The sequence below is a fragment of the Myxine glutinosa genome, chromosome 11, assembly GCF_964187855.1.
Source record: "Myxine glutinosa chromosome 11, kmMyxGlut1.1, whole genome shotgun sequence".
Lineage (NCBI taxonomy): Eukaryota > Metazoa > Chordata > Myxini > Myxiniformes > Myxinidae > Myxine > Myxine glutinosa.
In genome coordinates this window covers 27629242-27650240 of record NC_136271.1, presented here as the reverse complement: position 1 = coordinate 27650240, position 20999 = coordinate 27629242, and the positions used below count along the sequence as shown (strand labels likewise).

General features: G+C 42.9%; 1 protein-coding gene across 2 annotated transcripts in view; it reads right to left on the bottom strand.

Annotated features, from left to right (window-relative positions):
- Positions 1–1985: 1985 nt before the first annotated feature.
- Positions 1986–20999, bottom strand: part of LOC137436521 (laminin subunit beta-2-like) — a 205141-nt gene continuing 186127 nt past the window's right edge. For both annotated transcript variants that reach the window (XM_068130383.2, XM_068130382.2), the window contains exons 31-34: positions 19869–20010; positions 14081–14257; positions 6711–6864; positions 1986–2341 (exon numbers count right to left, since the gene is read on the bottom strand). In XM_068130383.2, the coding sequence (XP_067986484.2) occupies positions 2196–2341; positions 6711–6864; positions 14081–14257; positions 19869–20010 (619 nt within the window). In that variant the 3' untranslated portion in view covers positions 1986–2195. The remainder of the gene's footprint in view (positions 2342–6710; positions 6865–14080; positions 14258–19868; positions 20011–20999) is intronic.

The following is a 20999-nucleotide window of genomic DNA, read 5'->3' as shown; positions in this document are numbered from 1 at the left end:
TATATATATATATATATATATATATATCCACACACACAGACACACACACACACACATGTAGTTTTTCATCTTCCTAGTTATAAAAAATATATAAATCTAAATTTCAAACCCGATACATTTTACTCACTACTGTTCCTTAACCCTCCTACTTTTCCTGCTTAGCTGGACGAGGAGGTGGCAGCTGCTCATCTAAGTAAGCTGGGTGTGAAACTCACAAAGCTTACGGAGGACCAAGCTGCTTACCTTGGCATCCCAAGAAATGGACCTTTCAAAGCTGATCACTACCGTTACTGATCACCTCATCTTCAATGAGCATCGTGTTGCTCTTCTCCTTGGATCACAAAATGATACATTTGGAGTTCTGGGAGAGGAACGGTACTTAAATGTTGCTGCGTGTTTTCAAAGTAACTAATTACTTTAAACGTTTTAAGTTATAAAACTTGTGACCCCTTTCAACTTTGTGTTGGCCTTTTGCCGGTCGCTGTTACAGGACTTGGTCATTTTGTTCTGTTTAACCCTCTATCTTGTTTTCAACCACTGTAATGTGAATCTTTCCTGAACAATTTCCAACAATTTATTTTAATTTGTCCCTTGGAGTAGTGTGACAAGGCCAATGTCTGAAAAGGAACAGATTGAGGCCAAATTAAAGTGCTGAGTTGATAAATATTTCTCTTGTACATACTGTCTTTTGGTAAGACAAAAGCATTTACCCTCTTGTTCTTTACTGAAATGTTCAAAATCCCAATGGTGCATTATTCAGTCAATCTTGGACATGAAGTTTCTTCCTCTTATTTTTTTTGTTTCGCTCCTATTGTGTTACATTGTTCTTGCGAGTCGTCATTCTCAGCTTTGGCAGGTTCTCAATTTATGGTGAAATGTTGTCGTTTACAACTGCTTGCAGGTTTGTTTGTTTTTTTTTCTTATTGGGTGTTGAAGTTTTGCCATGTGTACAGTTGTCCTGTTCAAATACCTCGACAGCCTCCTCCTTTTGAAAGGCACCATGGTATCTTTAATGTACGCATGCAAATACCTTTAATGTACGCATGCAAATACCAGCATCGATGATGATTCACCGACTTGCCTGTGCCATAACCACCTTTAGAGGCCATTTTTCCCCGCAAGCGGGGGCTGGCCTTTTTCGGGGACCGTGGTTGTTGTTGTTTTTTTTGATCCCCTTTTTGAAGCAATGTTTTACGGCCGGATGCCCTTCCTGCCGCCAACCCTTTTTGTCGCCTTTTTACGACAAACAGGGAATTACCAGTGAACTGGTACTCAATTTGCCGACCTCGGAAGGATGACAGGCTGAGTCAACCCCCCTGGCGTTAATTCAGCGATCGACCGGGATTCGAACCCAGGATCCTAGGATCCCAAGCCTGCACCCTAACCGCTAAGCCAACACCAGGCTAAATTGGCACCATACCAGGATGTTTTTTGAAAAAAGCACAATTGCGCTTTTTAATTACATCATCCTCTTCCGTTCTCGATTTTTATATTTAGTGTACCGCAGTTAATTTTTTTTTTTTTTTGGTGTGGGTATGCATAATTACAACCAACTTGGACAATATCAGGAAATAATTTTCAGAAGTTGGTAGTTATTGCTTTACAAACAGGTTTTTCATAACTCTGTTCTCATTATCATTACTGTTACAACTACCCCGCTACACATCACGCACCCTCGACCCTCTTTTCCATGAGTTGGCTCTTATCTATTTGTATTGAAGAGCCAATGATGAAATGAAGTTATGATTTCAGAATAAGTTGTTATTCCTGAGGTCGGATGGGCTTTGATTGAAACTAACCGTAGATTGATAAAAATGTTTGGTTTAAATTCCTGCGGCTCATTTGTGATTTTTCCGTTGTAAATGATTTGATACTGGTGGAACCGATTGGTGTTTTGAATAAAGTTGCATAATGCTTTTGTTGGCGGAGGCATAATTAACCCCAACCTTAAATATAAAAAAAACACACAAAAAAAAAAAAAAAAGTCAGCTGAACAACACGTTTAATCAACATCTGTTTTAAAAATCAAAGAATGGGGAACACAACAGTAAGAGTAGTGCTGTGTATGTATTTCAGAAAAAGTAGCCAATTGTCAGTCTAGTTTGCCCTTTTACTGGATGGCAGTGGCCCACTTGAATACGAGTTGTCTTCTTTAACAACCAAAATCATTATATAGTAACAGGGAAATGACACATTTACCTTAATAAAGCACAGTGATTGTACTTTAATATAACATCATCTATCTTTTTCTTATACACTTTGACTTCTTTATTCATGTTTTCAATTTGCTTCTGCCGGGCTTGCATCATTTCCTTTTGTTCAGAAATCTTTTTCTTCTGATCTGCATACACCCACAATATACCTTGTCAGTAAACCTTCAATACTAGGAATTAACCAATAAATGCTTTAATTACTATTTACATACGATCATTCAATATACAGCATCTCAAGATACCAAACATTTTTGGTAATTGTGTTGTAAAATTATTTATGGTGTCTGAGTAAATGTTTCTGCCATTTTGGATGGTAAAGCATAATTTGAATCATTAGCATTTTCATAAAAACGTTATGATCTCAGTTCCAACCGTGGGTCTTTGAACACCCCTGATTGTAAACAAACTTTATTATAACAATCTGTAACACACACACACACACACACACACACACACACACACACACACACACACACACACACACACACACACACACACACACACTCAAATGTAATACTATATCAATATCTACGAACAGCATGTTATCATACTGTCAAGTCCGCGGCCGATGAAAACCAGCCTTGGACGTATAGCCGGTCGGTCTTTACCCTGAGGCGATCAAGCCGAAAAATTGCCGGTATTTTTTGGCGTGCGCGGGACGGGACCAAAATGCTTACCTGCGCGAAGGAAATCCACATGGGTTTATCCTCGGACCCAACACCATGCAAACAAGACACAACAAAGAAAATGCACAGTAAGGAATTTAATGAAATAAATCAAAGAACCAAAAATGAACGGTGCGGTAAAAATCTGGCCACTCTGCCATAAAGCCCAGATCGGTGGAGTGTGGCAGTGATGGTTGTCCTTCTGGAAGTTTCTCCCATCTCCCCACAGGATCTCTGGAGCTCAGCCAGAGTGACCATCGGGTTCTTGGTCACCTCTCTTACCAAGGCCCTTCTCCCCCGATTGCTCAGTTTGGCTGGGCGGCCAGCTCTAGGAAGAGTCCTGGTTGTTCCAAACTTCTTCCATTGAAGAATTATGGAGGCCACTGTGCTCTTGGGAACCTTCAATGCAGCAGAAATTTTTTTGTAGGCTTCCCCAGATCTGTGCCTCGACACAATCCTGTCTCTGAGATCTGCAGGCAGTTCCTTCAACCTCATGGCTTGGTTTTTGCTCTGATATGCATTGTCAGCTGTGAGACCTTATATAGACAGGTTTGTGCCTTGCCAAATCATGTCCAATCAATTGAATTTACCACAGGTGGACTCCAATCAAGGTGTAGAAACATCTCAAAGATGATCAAGAGAAATGGGAGGCATCTGAGCGAAATTTCTAGTGTCATAGCAAAGGGTATGAATACTTATGTAAATGTGATGTTTCAGTTTTTTCTTTTTAATAAATTTGCAAAACTTTCTAAAATCCTGTTTTCTCTTTGTCATTATGGGGTATTGAGTGTAGGTTGATGAGGGAAAAAATGAATTTAAACGATTTCAGCATAAGGCTGCAATATAACAAAACGTGAAAAAAGTGAAGGGGTCTGAATACTTTCTGAATGCACTGTACATCGAGACAGGCTTCCTACTTTCCTTCCTATTGTGTAATGTGTATACTAATACTACACAATCCTATCTGTACTTGGGTATTTCATCGCCTACCCCCACAAACGTAACAATATAATTATTGAACCCGTGAAGGCATAAAATCAATGGTATTCTGTATGACAACCTAATACATTTTTGCCAAATGTGGAGTAGATTTTGCTGCAGCTCTTTCATATTACTTAGCAGAGATCGCCTTTTCCACAGTTCGCGATCCATAATTTCACAGACATCTTTCATGATGTTCATGTCAGGACTCTATGGTGCCCAGGGAAGAAGCTGTAGCCCATGCAATCTCTTCCAGGGATATGGCACCATCTTCTGACAACAAATCGGAAAAAGACTTGGTGGTATAATGTTCAGTGTCCACTCTGAGTTGCGAAAGTTGGCGGTGCAATTCCGACCCTGGCCTTGTCATGCCAAAGACTATAAATGTTACGTGATGGTTCCTCGATTTATGCCAGTATTTAAGAGAAAGAGCATTGACAAATCCCAAAGGTTGGCATTCATTGGAAGCAGGAAATTTCTCCTTAGTTGCCCTGCTGAGTGTGGTGAGAAAGCAGTCATAAAGATGGCATCACTGCGACCCTACATGCTCCAGGAAGTGACATCACTTCCCCAAAGTTAACAGCTGTGTTCGGAGATGCAACAAAATCTACTCCACATTTGGTAAAATCTGGATAAATAATTGATTTGATAGACGCACAGAACATGAGATATTTAAACTTTTGTTCGCCCTGACATCAACTTCCTTTTTCCTGTGCAGAAATACCTTGCTCTGAACAAATTTAGAAAATTATTCTTATGGAGAGGCATACATTTCATAAATAATAATAATTTCATAAAACAGCATAAATTTCTCTAATTTCCCTCTTTGTGTTGTGTTTTTTTTTTATCTTTAAAATGTCAAGGTGTTGTTTGAATTCCCTTTATTAACTCAACTGGACTACCGTCCAGTTGAGTTCATCACATACTGAACCCTCCGGCGTCCGTCGTCGTCGTCGTTGTCTGTCGTCTGTCAACTTTTCGACGTTAACACTCCAGGGTCCACAAATATCAACCGATTCTGATCAAACTTGACATGCAGCATCCTTACCCCAAGGACCAGGTTGGTATTATATTTCAGCCCGACACGTTGAAAAATGGCGGACTTAGGCGACCATTTTGTTTTTGGTCATGAAAACGACGTTAACACTCTAGCGTCCACAAATATTAACAGATTTTGATCAAACTTAGAGTGTTTAACCCTTACCACACAAGGTAGGTTGCTATTGCATTCCAACCCGATCCGTCACAAAATGGCCGCCATAGGCCGCTATATTGTTTTCAGCTCGTATTACACAAGGTTGTTGGCTTTTCATTTAAGTCAAATCTAGTACAGACAACTGACCTACTTTGAAGTTGTCCAGTCAGTTCAGTCGAGTTCTGCTTCCCTGGAAGCTCTAGTTAATTGTTTATAACCTTATTTCTGTGCGATATCACTCTCAATTGTTATTGCTGAATGTCCGCTGGGATGGGAGAAGACTGACTCACAACCCCAAGCCAATATATCTTGGAGTCACCCTGGACTGCACCCTCAACTACAAAGATCATGTCTTCAAGACAAAGGGAATGTCAGAGCCAGAAACAACATCTTGAGGAAATTGACTAACTCTAAATGGACAGCAGACCCAGGGTACATACAAAGCTGTCCGATCGAGATCAACATGATGATGATGATGACGACGACGACGACGACGACATACAAAGCACAGCACTTGCCTTGTGCTGTTCGTCAGCGAAATATAGAGTATTTTTCGTGTTTGGGGCTGTTCCTCACATGCCAAGAACATGGATCCAGTCATCAACACGACCTGCAGAGTTTTTTCTGGTTGCCTTATACCAACGCGAGTGGACAACCTCCATTTGCTTTGTGGTACACATTGCTTCATGTTGTTCATCACCTGGATGGTAACCCCCACAGCTGCAGCAGAGATGCTTGGTCAACACACACATGCAAGCTGTCACTTTACCATGAAGAATTCCTGCCAAAAGGAGCTAGTGAGACATGGCCAACCTGGCTTTGTCCCAATCGCCTCAGGACCGGAGTTGGATGCTGCAGAGCCAATATGCAGAAGTGGGGATATCATCCAAATGTCCCTATCAATTGTGACCGTGGTGAGGCTCTACAAACAATGAAGCATCTTCTAGTTTGCCCTCTTACCTTTTTCAAAGATTTTCAAAGACAGTGTAGGTGTTAAGTGTGCTGGGTGCAAAAGGAATGTACAGAAGAGCAGCAATTGACACTTTGGATTGCGATAACTGAAACGAAATTCCCACTGCTCTCATCTGACATTGTAAGAAGATCCACTGTCTGATCAAACACAAGCTTCTCATCAGCTGAAGTGTAACATGATGTTCTTCACATGGTTATCGTCGGAGTGCACGGCCAGCAAGAGCACCATTGAGCTGCCGTTGTCACATTGAAAGACTATTAAAAGCGAGCTTCAAAATGATGGAACAACAGCATCAAATTGGCCAACCTGCTCTCAATCTCCTGCACGATCTGGTACATGAATGAACAGGCTGACATTTGGAATATTTGGGATTTGCACCTGGAATCTTAGCTTTATGAGCTTTGTGCTCAAATAAGAAAGAAAGCAAATAAACAATCCCTTTTTAAAAACAAAACAAAAATGGTTCTGCATTTTAACTGAAATGTGCTTCCTTTAAACAAGTTTGCCTGAGTTTGTCACAAGCAGAAGAGAAAACATCATCTATGCTTAAAGTATTCCGATGGGGTTATGATTTAAGTAAAGTGGAATCTCCCATGCATTACCTTCCTTCGCCACAACCCGACAATAATTATTATACCATTTGCAAAACGTTGTTCTCTGTCGACTTTCAAAATCACAATCACCTTTAATCTTTTGTAGCATGTTTTGCACGTCGGTGATGTCTGCAAGTTTCTCTACGAGATCACCAATCCTGCCATTGATTGAGGCAGAAACTTTAGCCTTGTCCGCATATTTTTCTTGCAAGTTGTCAAGGTTCAAAGAGACCGTTTGTAGGTTCTGCACAAAAGGGATCAACAAGTTACTTTTTCCTAAATGACTGTAAAACAAAACTCAGATCTCTTCCAAGAAACGAGGTTTTATTGAACTATATCTCTACTCATCCTACAACACAAAATAATGTAGATCATTATCACTGAAAAGAAAGCAATTCAAACATACATCTCCTTCTAGCTTCCTGCAAGCAAGCAAATACATACCTGTTAAATTCCCAATAGTCTCGACACTGGGTTACAGAATGCCACCAGGCCGCGCACCGAATGGACCCAACTTATATAAGCTCCCCCAAGGTCGTCCCTTCACTCAGCTCGAGACTTCACGTCATATTTCATCACAATGACTGATAAAAGCGTTGGCGGAAAGAGCTGTAATGTTTAGGCCCCATTCATTGTAAGATAATTCTTCTTCTTTAACAGCCACTATTATCCCACCTTGTGGAGTCGGCCTGGGGAATCTTAGCCCAAGTCTTCACAAACCGGCTGGCCAAGCCTGACATTCGACTAGTTAGGGCAGGAATTTGGCCATGGCTTGCCTACTCTTTGTGAAGGACAACATGGGATATTTTAACGTCCACCACCAAATGGTGGCAGACGGGACTCCCAGTTTAACGTCCATCCGAGGGATGGCACACACATTGATGAATCACCTTGCCTGTGAAACACCAAACTGACAGTTTATAGCTGGGTCGGGATTCCAACCCAGGCTAGACAGCTAATAGGTGAGTGTGCATATGTACAGTTCATTCAGAAAGTATTCAGACCCCTTCACTTTTTTCACATTTTGTTATGCTGTAGCCTTATGCTGAAATTGTTTAAATTCATTTTTTCCCTCATCAATCTACACTCACCACCCCATAATGACCAAGAGAAAACAGGATTTTAGAAAGTTTAGCAAATTTATTTAAAAGAAAAAACTGAAATATCACATTGACATAAGTATTCATACCCTTTTCTCTGACACTTGAAATTTAGCTCAGGTGCCTCCCATTTCTCTTGATCATCTTTGAGATGTTTCTGCACCTTGATTGGAGTCCACCTGTGGTAAATTCAATTGATTGGACATGATTTGGCAAGGCACACACCTGTCTATATAAGGTCTCACAGCTGACCATGCATATCAGAGCAAAAATCAAGCCATGAGGCTGAAGGAACTGCCTGCAGAGCTCAGAGACAGGATCGTGTCGAGGCACAGATCTGGGGAAGCCTACAAAAAAAATTCTGCTGCATTGAAAGTTCCCAAGAGCGCAGTGGCCTCCATAATTCTTAAATGGAAGAAGTTTGGAACAACCAGGACTCTTCCTAGAGCTGGCCGCCCGGCCAAACTGAGCAATCGGGTGAGAAGGGCCTTGGTAATAGAGCTGACCAAGAACCCGATGGTCACTCTGACTGAGCTCCAGAGATCCTCTGTGGAGATGGGAGAAACTTCCAGAAGGACAACCATCACTGCAACACTCCACCAATCGGGGCTTTATGGCAGAGTGGCCAGACGGAAGACTCTCCTCAGTGAAAGACACATGAAATCCCACAGAATCTTGTTTCTCACAGTCTGAGAGTCCTTCAGGTGCTTTATTGCAAACTCCAAGCGGGCTTTCATGTGTTTTTGCTGGCCGGGCAGCCAGCTCTAGGAAGAGTCCTAGTTGTTCCAAACTTCTTCCATTTAAGAATTATGGAGGCCACTATGCTCTTGGGAACCTTCAATGCAGCAGAATTTTTTTTGTAGGCTTCCCCAGATCTGTGCCTCGACACAATCCTGTCTCTGAGCTCTGCAGGCATTTCCTTCGACCTCATGGCTTGGTTTTTACTCTGATATGCATTGTCAGCTGTGAGACCTTATATAGACAGGTGTGTGCCTTTCCAAATCATGTCCAATCAACTGAGTTTACCACAGGTGGACTCCAATCAAGGTGTAGAAACATCTCAAAGATGATCAATAGAAATGGGAGGCACCTGAGCTAAATTTCAAGTGTCATATCAAAGGGTCTGAATACTTATGTCAATGTGATATTTCAGTTTTTTCTTTTTAATAAATTTGCAAAACTTTTTAAAATCCTGTTTTCTCTTTGTCATTATGGGGTATTGAGTGTAGATTGATGAGGGAAAAAATGAATTTAAACGATTTCAGCATAAGGCTGCAACATAACAAAATGTGAAAAAGTGAAGGGGTCTGAATACTTTCTGAATGCACTGTACATACCTCCCGGCCATCTTGTCAGCCCACAAGAGAATATAATTTAATTTTCCATTAACCAAGATTTTTATTCTCATTAGTTTGGTTAAAAAAAACAGCATCGACCTCAACCAGTATAATTTGATTCATCAATTCAAGACTCAACCAATAACTGTACTTGCCTTTTTGGCACTGTAGACCTGTATTCATTGGTCGGATCAGGGATAGGGATCGAATACGATCAAAGCACAAATGCACACAATTCAGAAATTATCTAATTTCATTTTTTTAAATTCATATGCAGTCTGTGGCTACTTAGCTGCATCATTTTCTGGGGGGCACAGCTGAACTGCTGATGCAACGCTCCTGTTACCAGTAAGCTGGTACACATTTTGCCAACCTTCGAAGGATGACAGGCCGAGTCAACCCACTTGGTGTTAATTCAATGGAATGGCCAGGGCTTGAACTCAAGACCCGAGGATTTTAAGTCCACACCAGGCTTATAATTTCATCACTATAAATAATTTTATTTGGTGATTATTAAACATTAAGGAGTTTTATTACATCCGCGAGACTACATAATTGAAATCACCCGTTAAATTATATTTTTACAATTGTTTCCTTAAATCATAGCAATCCTAAAATTTATTAAACATACTCATGCACTTTATTTTATTTTTTTAAATATAATTTCATAATTATATAATTTCATTTTAATTGATTATTATTGATTTTATTATTATTAATTTTTTTTTTTAATATTTTTTTTTTTTTTTTTTTTAATTTTATTATTTTACTATTTTATTTATTAAATTATCATTTTTAATTAGAAATTTATCTCATATAAAATTACATAAAAATTAATAAAATTAAATTATTATTATTGACTTAATTTATGGATTGCACAGGGTGGCCTGAAAGTCGCTTTACCCCTGCTAAATTTCTTGCACCTCCTTCCCTCCCTTCCTTCCCATCTGCCCTCCCCTGCCATGGTATGCGGCAACATTAACTTACTGACACGAGTCAGTAGGGAATTATACGGCATGGCAGACACAAGTTGTTAGGGGTTTGAAGAGTGGTTGGTTGCTCATGTTTAGGTGGATGAAAGGACACACGCAGGCCAGAAATTGCTCAGGTGTGGACAGAAGTTTGCGGAACGCTTTGGAAAACCTTCTCCACCAAAGCAGACATTGTTCATGTGGGGAAAATGGGCTTTTGAAACAGGAAATGTGAAGAACAAGAAGTGCATTGGAAGACTGGTAACAAGAGGAAACGCGTGCGCTGCTGACCGGTCACCGGTGCATCAGTGCAGTCATCATCATCATCAGTCATCATCAGTGCATCAGTTGACCGGTCACCAAGAAAGCCAAAAAGAGAGCCAGTGAACTTGGTGGACCACTATACAAAGTCGTGTGAAAATAGATCTTCAGTTGAAACCCTGGTATCCATAATCATTTGTGAATAAACTCAGTGATGCCAACACGGATTGGCACTGTGCATCATGAGATGTCTTGCTTGACACCTTCCCGACTGCCCTGTCTCGAGGAAAATGTTGTTTTCGGATGAATGTGCCATATATCGAAGCTCATGGACATGAAATGTGGTGTCCTCGTTTAAGGAAAATCCACATTTCACATGGGAATTTCAATTAGTACAAGATGGACACACACATTTCACAAACTTCGTAGAAGATGTGGAGCATCTTCCTCCATGCATGATATGGGCAGGAATGACCAACACATTTATTTGGTCCCTATTCTTGTGTAAGAAACATTCTGGTGCCACGACTTTACTGGTGGGAATAGCTGGAAGTATCTGGTGTCAACAAGACGGTGCTCCCACGCATTTTGCATTGCATTTTTTGGACTCAATGAAAAGTTCCCTCAACGATGAATTGGACGTGGATCACCAATATCACCAACTCCTCTACTGTGGCCACCACAGAGTCCAAAGCCAACGACTCCAAACAACTCTTTGTAGGGCTTCATCAAAGCGAAAGTTTCGACAATCCGGTATAAGAGGATTGAAGAATTGCACACTGCAGTCGTGGCCTTTTTCGCACATGTGACTCCACAAATGATACACAAGATGTCTAAGAGGGCTTGTGGCGCAAGGAGAACAATGGAAAGTATACAGATACAATGACTGGTTAACTATTGTAAGTATTGCACAACTTACAATAAGTAAACTTACAATAAGGGGTAAAGCAACTTTCAGGCCAATCATAATTTAAATCAATAATTTTCTCCCATAACAAAGGGTGCAATAATTGCATAACAAAGGTAACACAACGTGTAGCTTCATGGGAGTAATTGCTATGAAGAGAAGATGAAGTAAGCAGAGAAAGCATGCGAGAAAGAAGAGATGGGAAGACACTGGATAAGATTTCTCTAAAGAGGATTGTAAATTAAGTCAGTTTAGGATGGTTGAAATGTTTTGCAAACCCATTGGCTACAAAAGTATAAACAGTCATGGTATCTCTGTACCAGAACCCTCTCACTTGGCAAGTAAACCTTCATTAAAATAGAACGTCACTCTTCGACGTCGTGATGTTGACCGACATGCCTCCGCCCACATCATTACATCATTATACATGCTTGAACTAAGTTTGATTTAAATCCCTTCAGCTGTTCTCAAGTATCACATTTTTAGCTGACATGACCCTTGACATCTAAATCGAATCAGTTCATCCTTGCATCATAATATATACACTACCGGTCAAAAGTTTTAGAACACCTCAATTTTTCCAGTTTTTATTGAAATTTACGCAGTTTAATGTCCAGTGAATAACCTGAAATGGTATAAAGGTAAGCATTAAACTGCTCGAGGTAAAAAAAAAGTTTAGGATAGCAAAAACGGGAAAATAATGTAAATTTCATAGTTATATCGTAAAAAAAAAGGCCTTCTTCAGGGAACAAATAATGGGTTAACAACTTACAGCTGTTCTGCAGCAATGTAAGTAAATTAAACCTTGAAAGTTGATGCAAACAATTCCTACAGGTGTCCCAACCTCTGCTGATTACTTGATTACAAACCCCCTGTCTGTATAACATCAGTATTGGAACAGACAATTATTACACCCTCTGAAGCATTATTTGGACAATATTGCACTGCAGGAAGTAGTATATTGGAAACTGGAGGAAACTCTGACAGGAAGATGTCTGGCAGACCCAAAGCCACAACAGAATCAGAAGACAAGTTATGAAAGTCAACAGCTTGCGTGATGGGTGGCTCACAGGACAACAGCTTCAAGCACAGCTTAACACTGGTCGAAGTAAGCAAGTCTCAGTTTAAACTGTGAAGAGAAGACTTCGAGCTGCAGGTTTGACAGGTCGAGTGGCAGTAAGAAAGTCATTGCTAAGATGGCAAAATAAGAAAAAGAGGCTTGCCTGGGCCATGAAGCACCGCCAGTGCACTACTGAAGACTGGAAGAAGGTCATATGGACCGATGAATCAAAATTTGAAATCTTTGGTTCATCACGCAGGGTTTTTGTACGCCGCCGAGTCTGCGAAAGGATGGTTCCTCAGTGTGTGACACCAACTGTCAAACATGGAGGAAGAAGCGTGATGGTCTGGGGCTCTTTTGCTGGATCCAGAGTCGGCGACTTGCACAGGGTGACTGGCACTCTGAACCAAAAGGGTTACCACAGCATTTTGCAGCACCATGCAATACCCTCTGGTATACGCCTAGTTGGTCAGGATTCATCCTACAGCAAGATAATGACCCGAAACACACCTCCGGGCTATGTCAAAGCTACCTTCCAGGAAAAGAACAAGACGGTAGGCTTCAAATCATGGAATGGCCAGCACAGTCTCCACACTTAATCCCAATCGAGCTCGTTTGGGATGAACTGGACAGAAGGGTGAAAGCAAAGCAACCTACAAGTGCAACACATTTGTGGGAACCTCTGCAACAGTGTTGGGAAGAACTTCCCGAACAATATTTGATTTCCATTGTAGAAAGAATGCCACGAGTGTGTTCGGCGGTTATATCTGCAAAAGGTGGCGACTTTGCGGAGTCAAAAATTTAAATTAAATTTTGTTAAATAAACTGATTCTATGATTTCTTTTTTATCTCCAATTGTTTATTTGTTCTAGGCTTAATTTCAGATTACATTGAGACATTAAACTGCGTAAATTTCCATAAAACTGGAAAAATTGAGGTGTTCTAAAACTTTTGACCAGTAGTGTACTTATACCAAGTTTGGTCAAAAATCCCATCACTGGTTCACAAGTTAACGCAGTAACAGATTTTTACCTAATGGGACCTCTAACCTCTTGACCCCATTATCTAACCTCTTGGCCCTATTATCTAACCTCTTTGCCCTATTATCTAACCTCTTGACCCTATTATCTAACCTCTTGACCCTATTATCTAACCTCTTGGCCCTATTATCTAACCTCTTGACCCTATTATCTAACCTCTTGACCCTATTATCTAACCTCTTGACCCTATTATCTAACCTCTAGGCCCTATTATCTAACCTCTTGACCCTATTATCTAACCTCTTGGCCCTATTATCTAACCTCTTGGCCCTATTATCTAACCTCTTGACCCTATTATCTAACCTCTTGACCCTATTATATAATCCGTTTATCTTTACATTATTATACATCCTTGTACGAAGTTTGTCTTCGTTTTCCCTTCAGCCGTTCTTAATTTAACACAGCAACAAAATCATATTACAAACTCTGACCTTTGATCTCTTGATGCCTTAATCTAATCAGTTCATCATTGCATCATAATACATACTGGTACCAAATTGGGTCAAATTCCCATTACTGGTTCACAAGGTAGTTCGGTAACAGAATTTTTACTTAACGGGATCTCTTGATCCCATAATCTAATGAGTTCATCTTTGCATCATTATACATACTTATAGCAAGTTTGACTTAGATCCCTTCAACCGTTCTTATGTTATCATGGTAAAGAAAACCTACCACGGGTGGATGGTAGCCGGACGGACAACCCAAAAACGGAAATAACTTGCTTTATTTACAATACTACAGCCCTTTTTGCTTTATAATTGTGTTATAAATGATACATCACCTGATCTACTTGTTGAGCATCTTTTGAGGAGTTATTAACATCCTCCTTGATCTCCTCCACCATATCAGTGATGATGTTGGTCTTCATTTGTAACTGTTTAACTGCTGCTCCCAGGCGAGCCAAACGGTAACCAGTTTCACTCATATTCAAATCAACTGCTCTCATCTGCAACTTCGCCTGTGGTTGTGCGAAATATAACAGCATCTCAACGATGAAAAACAAAAAACATTTACCACTATTCAAGTCAATATTTGGACTTCCACCACTGTTGCACATTCAGCCTTCGGTACTCGTATAATTGGGATTTAAACCGCACTCAAGGAAAGTAGTAAACAACTAAAACGTCACTCAGTAGAGAGCAGATACCTCCGCCAGACTCAACAGTTTACGTTTTTTATCCCACGGACCTGAATCAAAATCGAATCGCCTTGTTCACCAAACCAACTCATCCGAGTTTTATCATAATTCGTCAACAACTTTTTAAAATATCATACAACATATTGTTTTTGTTCCCATTTCTCAATGGTAAATAATCAATTTTAAAATTATTCCAATAAATCAATTTAAAAAATTTAAATTATTAATTATTTTAAAATTAAAATTTTAAAATTTTCTCTGCTCGCCTTCACTATTCCATTTCTCTTTTCTCCCACCTCTGGAACAAACTCCCTCACTCTCTTCAATCCCACTACTCACTCCAGGTCTTTAAAACAGCTGTTCACCACCATCTCTTATCTTCCCCCATCCAAAACCTTAATCTTTTCTACCCCTGCTAATTCACCCAGATATCCACTTTTTTGAAATACCAACTTCCATCCTGGAAGTCCTAGCCGTGTCCATGTGTTTTTTTTTAACCTCTCCCACCCCAAACACCCTTCCCACGCCTCCTCCCCCCCAAGCCCTCTCCCTCCCACAGATCTCCCGATGTCCATGCTCTCAAATGTTGTACTTGTGTGCTTCCCCCTCTCTCCCCATCTTGTCTCCTGCTCCCTTTATTGTGTCGTATGTGTTCGTTTGTTCTTTTGTCATTAATGTTAGATCTAACACTCGTCCCGGTGTGTACACCGGTTTAGAATAAGTACACAGTATCCCTGAGTGTCGTAAGAGGCGACTAAAAGGGTTGGCGTCAGGAAGGGCATCCGGCCATAAAAACATTGCCTCAAAAAGGGAACCATGAAAATTACAACTACATATGGGCAGGGTACAGCCCGATGTACCCCTTGGGGACCCCACTCCCTCTCGTCAAAACTCAAGGTGGGGAACCCGATCGAAGCAAGGGTGGAAATCACTCCCTTTATGACGACGAAACGTCTGATGCCCGACGTAGAGATCGGTTTCTGAGGTTTGGGACATGGAATGTAGGGAAAATAAAAGGGAGATCAGGAGAAGTGGTGGAAGTATTGTTCAGAAGAAGAGTGGACATATGTTGTGTGCAGGAGACGAGATGGAAGGGAAGTGGTGTGAGAATGGTGAAGGGTAGGCAGGGACAGAAATACAAGTTTGTGTGGCAAGGGTGCCTGGAGGGCGTGAATGGTGATGGTGTCCTGTTTTCTGAGGAGTTTGTGGACAGTGTGGTGAGTGTGACTAGAATGAGTGAAAGGTTGATGATGGTGAAAATGATGATTGGCAAGATCTTGGTGAACGTCATCTCGGGATATGCTCCGCAGGTTGGTCGGAGCGATGAAGAGAAGGTCACGTTCTGGTGTGCGATAGAGAAGCTGATGGAAAACGTGAAAGATGAGGAAGTTGTTGTGGTAGGAGGAGACCGAAATGGACATGTGCGAAGGAGTATAGACGGTTTTGAGGGAGTTCATGGGGGTTACGGATATGGTGTGAGGAATGGAGAAGGTGACAGGGTTTTGGAGTTTGCTGATGGAGCTGGTTTGTTCATTTGTAATACTCAGTTCCAGAGGGAGGATAGTGACCTTGTTACATACACGTCAGGTGGGTCGACGACAACCGTTGACTACCAGATGGTGCGTAGGCGAGATAGGGGGCACCTCTGGGACACAAATGTGATCCCGGGGGAGGAGGCTGTTTCACAGCACCACTTGGTTGTTTGCGACATAAGGGTGAAAGGTGCGAGGAGAGCTCGGCGGGTGTAGTACCAACCGAGAATGAAGGTGTCGAGGTTGAAAGAGGTGACAGTGAGGGAGGCATTAAAAATAGGGGCTGTGTAGGGTGGAGGATGATGTGATTGAGCTTGAAAGTGGTTGGATGTCAATGAAACATAGTCGGTTGGGGGCCGTTGGTGGGGTGTGTGGATGGACGGGAGGACCACCGAGGCTCTCAGAAACATGGTGGTGGGATGATGGGGTTGGAAGGAGGATTGAGGAGAAGAGGAAGAAGTTCAAGGAGTGGCAGAAGGCGAAGGGTACGGGGGCAGAAAAGGCAGAGCATGAAAGTTATAAGGCAGCCAAGAAGGCTGCAAAGAAAGAGGTAGCAAAGGTGCAGGAGGCATGTTGGAACATGTTTGGAGAACGCTTGGATTCGGAAGAGGGTCTGAAAGCGGTATTCAGGATTGCAAAGCAGATAGCAAAAGAGAGGTGTGATGTGATGGGGGTGAGTTGCTTGAAGGATGAAGTGGGACAAATCGTTGTGGACCCAGATGGAATTAAAGGAAGATGGAAGACATATATGGAAATGCTGTTGAATGCGGAGGGTGGGTGTGGCGGCAACGTCGGGAGTCACCCAGTTTTGGGACCGGCGGAGAGGATGGCTGGGAGGGAGGTGATGAAGGCAGTCAAGAGTAAAAAAAGCGGGAGGGCCAACGGGAGTTGTGGGAAATATGTTGAAGGCAGCGGGAAGTTGGGGTGTGAATAGAATGACAGAGATCTGTAATCTGGTGGTGAAAGAAGGCGGCATTCCAGTGGATTGGGAACTGAGTACCCTCGTCCCTCTATACAAGGGGAAAGGTGACCCTCTGGACTGTGGCTCGTATCGAGCGATAAAGTTATTGGAGCATGGAATGAAGGTATTGGAGGGGATATGGGGAGGAGGTTGAGGATCGACGAGGTGCGGTTGTATTTGTGCCGGGGGGAGGAACGACAGACGCGCTTTTTATTGTGGGGCAGTTGCGGGAGGGGTGCATGGAGAGGAGGAAGAGGTTGTTTCTCTGGTTTGTTGATCTGGAGAAAGCATTCGATAGGGTTCCTCGCGAAGTAGTGACATGGGCATTGAGGAAGTTAGAAGTGGAGGAATGGTTGATCAGAGTAGTGATGGCAATGTACGAAAGAGCGCACACAGCTGTAAGGACGAAGGACGGGAACAGTGGTTAGTTTGAGGTGAAGGTGGGAGTGCATCAGGGGTCGGTCCTAAGTCCACTACTATTTGTAGCTGTGATGGAGATGCTGGCTCGGAATGTAAACGAGGGTTTACCATGGGAGTTGTTGTATGCAGATGATCTGGTTTTGATTGCAGGGAGTGTGGATGGACTGGGGGAGAGGATGGACAGGTGGGGGGAGTGTATGGAGATAAAAGGTCTGAAGGTGAATATCAGAGAAACGAAGGTGATGGTGGGTGGTGGAGCGTGTGGTGGGGTGGAAGGAACTTTATTTTTTTTTGTGTACTGAATCGAGGCTCGTGAAAGAGCTAACATTTATTTCACAAACAAATCAACCAGACCAAACAAGATATATAAAAAGAGGGAGCGGAAGACAAGATGGGGAGCAAAGGGGAAGCACACAAACATAACATTTGAGAGCAGGGAGATGTGTGGGAGGGAGAGGGCTTGGGGGGAGGAGGCGTGGGAAGGGGGGGGGGGGGTGGGAGAAGTATAAAACACAAGGACACCAAGGACTTCCAGGACAGAAGTTGGTAAGTGGATTTGGGGTGAAATTAGCGGGGGTAGAAAAGATCAAGGTTTTGGATGGGGGAAGATAAGAGATGGTGGTGAACAGCTGTTTTAAAGACCTGGAGGGTGGAGTGGGATTGAAGAGAGTGAGGGAGTTTGTTCCAGAGGTGGGAGAAAAGAGGAATGAAGGAGTGAAGGTGAGCAGAGAGTCTTGATTTTGGCAGTTTAACCATAAGAGGGTTGCAGGCAGATCTTGTGCGACCTGTAGGAATATTTGGGGGACAGAGCCCAGAGAGAGCTGGGGGGGGGGGCAAGGCCAGAGAGGAGTCGGTAGAAGACGGAAAGACCACCAACCTGCCTGCGGTGAGTGAGTGAAAGGCCCTTGGAGTTAGCTTCATCGCGGGAGATTCCAATGATTCTGAACGCTTTGGTTTCAACAGCGTGAAGACGAGCTAGGTGTGAGGCAGGAGCACCAGCCCAGAGGGGAGAGCAGTATTCCATTGAGCTGCAGATGAAAGCCTTGTATGTGGTGAGGAGCTCAGGTGTGCCAAGGAAGGACTTCGCACGACGGAGGATGCCCAGTCGGCGACTGGCTTTGGAGGCCAGATTTTAAATGTGGTTTTCCCAGGAAAGATCATGGCAGATAGTGAGACCCAAAAGCTTGAGTGACAGAACTTCGTGGAGATGATTATTCAGAAAGTGGATGGGAGGGTTGTCCAGTCGGTCTTTTCGGAGAGACATCGTAAGAGTGTGAGATTTGTCAGGATTGAAAGACATGTTCCACTTGTTTGCCCAGTCTGTGATTTTGTCCAGGTCTGCAGAGAGAGAGGAGGCTGCAGACTGCCGATCTGAGGGATGAGGAATGGAGCGACAGAGTGTAGAGTCATCAGCAAAGAGATAGAGAGGATTTTCAAGAGAGTCAGAGAGATCATTGATGAAGACCAGAAAAAGCACAGGGCCCAGAACACTGCCTTGGGGAACTCCAGCCTGAACAGGAAGAGGAGATGAGAGAAACCCATTCAGGGCCACACGTTGACTACGACTAGAGAGGAAGTCTGCCAGCCATGCGTGGAGCCAACTGGGAGGTAGCCGTGTGCTGTGTGCAGGAGGGGTGTCGGAGTGAACTCCATTCGGTGTGCGGTGTGCGCTGAGTGGGTTCATCAAGGGTGTGGTGGTCTCAGAGGGTCATTAACCAGTGTGGCAGCTACATTCAAGTGTAAGGTGTGCACAGAGGGAGCTGCAGATGGAGGAGGTATTGGGTTGGATCTTGGAGACGGCGTGAGGCTGGAAGGTGTGGAAACATTTTACTACCTCGGAGACATGCTGAATGGATAAGGTGGATCAGACTCGGCAACGGTTTCTGGAGTGAGATGTGCATGGAAGAAGTTTCGGAAACTGAGTGGCGTGCTGATGAGGAGGGGAGTGTCGTTGAAGCTTAAGGGAAAGGTGTATGCTGCATGTGTGAGAAGTGTTATGATTTATGGGAGCGAGACATGGGTAATGTACGTGGGGCAGCGGCGAGGGCTGGAAAATGTGGAAATGCGAATGGTTCGGTGGATGTGTGGATTATCTTTGAGAGAGAGGAAGACAAATTATGAATTGCAAAATATGGTGGGAGTAGGGCCTGTGATGGATGCTGTGGGGAGGGACAGGTTGAGATGGTTTGGTCTTGTGTTGAGGAAGGATGAAAGTGACTAGTTGAGAAGAGTGATGGAAATGAATGTAGAAGGAGGAAGGAGGTAGAGGACAGGAACGGCCGAGGGGAACTTGGCTGGGAGTGGTGGAGGAAGAAATGCGGGCAAGGGGGTTAACGGGGGGAGGTGCAGAAAATTGGGCAAAATGGAGAAGATTGTCATGGGGCCTGCAAAGCTAACCCCTGCTCAGCAGGGAAAATGGCCTTAAAATGCCTGTTGTTGTTGTAGTCAGGATACCAATATAAGGGCAACTACTCCGAAGTTTGTAAAATAAAGCAGCAATAAGCAGTTCTTAAAACACCTGCTCAAGTTCCTCTGAGCTCTTCTGAACCCGATCGTTGGCAACATCCATTTTCTGCTCTGTATCTTTCTGGATAATATCCACTTCGTTCAAAGTCCTCTTGGCTTTCTCCACCTCTGAATTGGTTTTTAAGGCTTGTTTTCTGCAAGACCAATCGACAAGTCACATAAAATTCCTTATGAAACGATTTTAAAGAATGCATACATTTTCAAGTCTGCATCACCGAATAATCTTGCAAATGGTTTGGTTCAATCGATGCGTGTGTGTTTTAGAAAACCTTGCTGCATTGAAACCGAGTAGGAATTACAACCACAACAAAACAAATAAAGTAGAAAACTTTACAAGTAGCTTTAATTACCTCCGCCACCAAAGTTTATGGATGGTCCACCACCAAAGTTCATAAATGGTCCGCCACCAAAGTTTATAAATGGTCTGCCACCAAAGTTTATGGATGGTCCGCCACCAAAGTTTATGGATGATCCGCCACCAAAGTTTATGGATGGTCCGCCACCAAAGTTTATGGATGATCCGCCACCAAAGTTTATGGATGGTCCGCCACCAAAGTTTATGGATGGTCCGCCACCAAAGTTTATGGATGATCCGCCACCAAAGTTTATGGATGGTCCGCCACCAAAGTTTATGGATGGCCCGCCACCAAAGTTTATGGATGGTCCGCCACCAAAGTTTATGGATGGTCCGCCACCAAAGTTTATGGATGGTCCGCCACCAAAGTTTATGGATGGTCCGCCACCAAAGTTTATGGATGGTCCGCCACAAAAGTTTATGGATGGTCCGCCACCAAAGTTTATGGATGGTCCGCCACCAAAGTTTATGGATGGTCCACCACCAAAGTTCATAAATGGTCCGCCACCAAAGTTTATAAATGGTCCGCCGCCAAAGTTTATGGATGGTCCACCACCAAAGTTTATGGATGATCCACCACCAAAGTTTCTAAATGGTCCACCACCAAAGTTTATGGATGGTCCACCACCAAAATTTATGGATGATCCGCCACCAAAGTTTATGGATGGTCCACCACCAAAGTTTATGGATGGCCCGCCATCAAAGTTTATGGATGGCCCGCCACCAAAGTTTATGGATGGTCCGCCACCAAAGTTTATGGATGGTCCG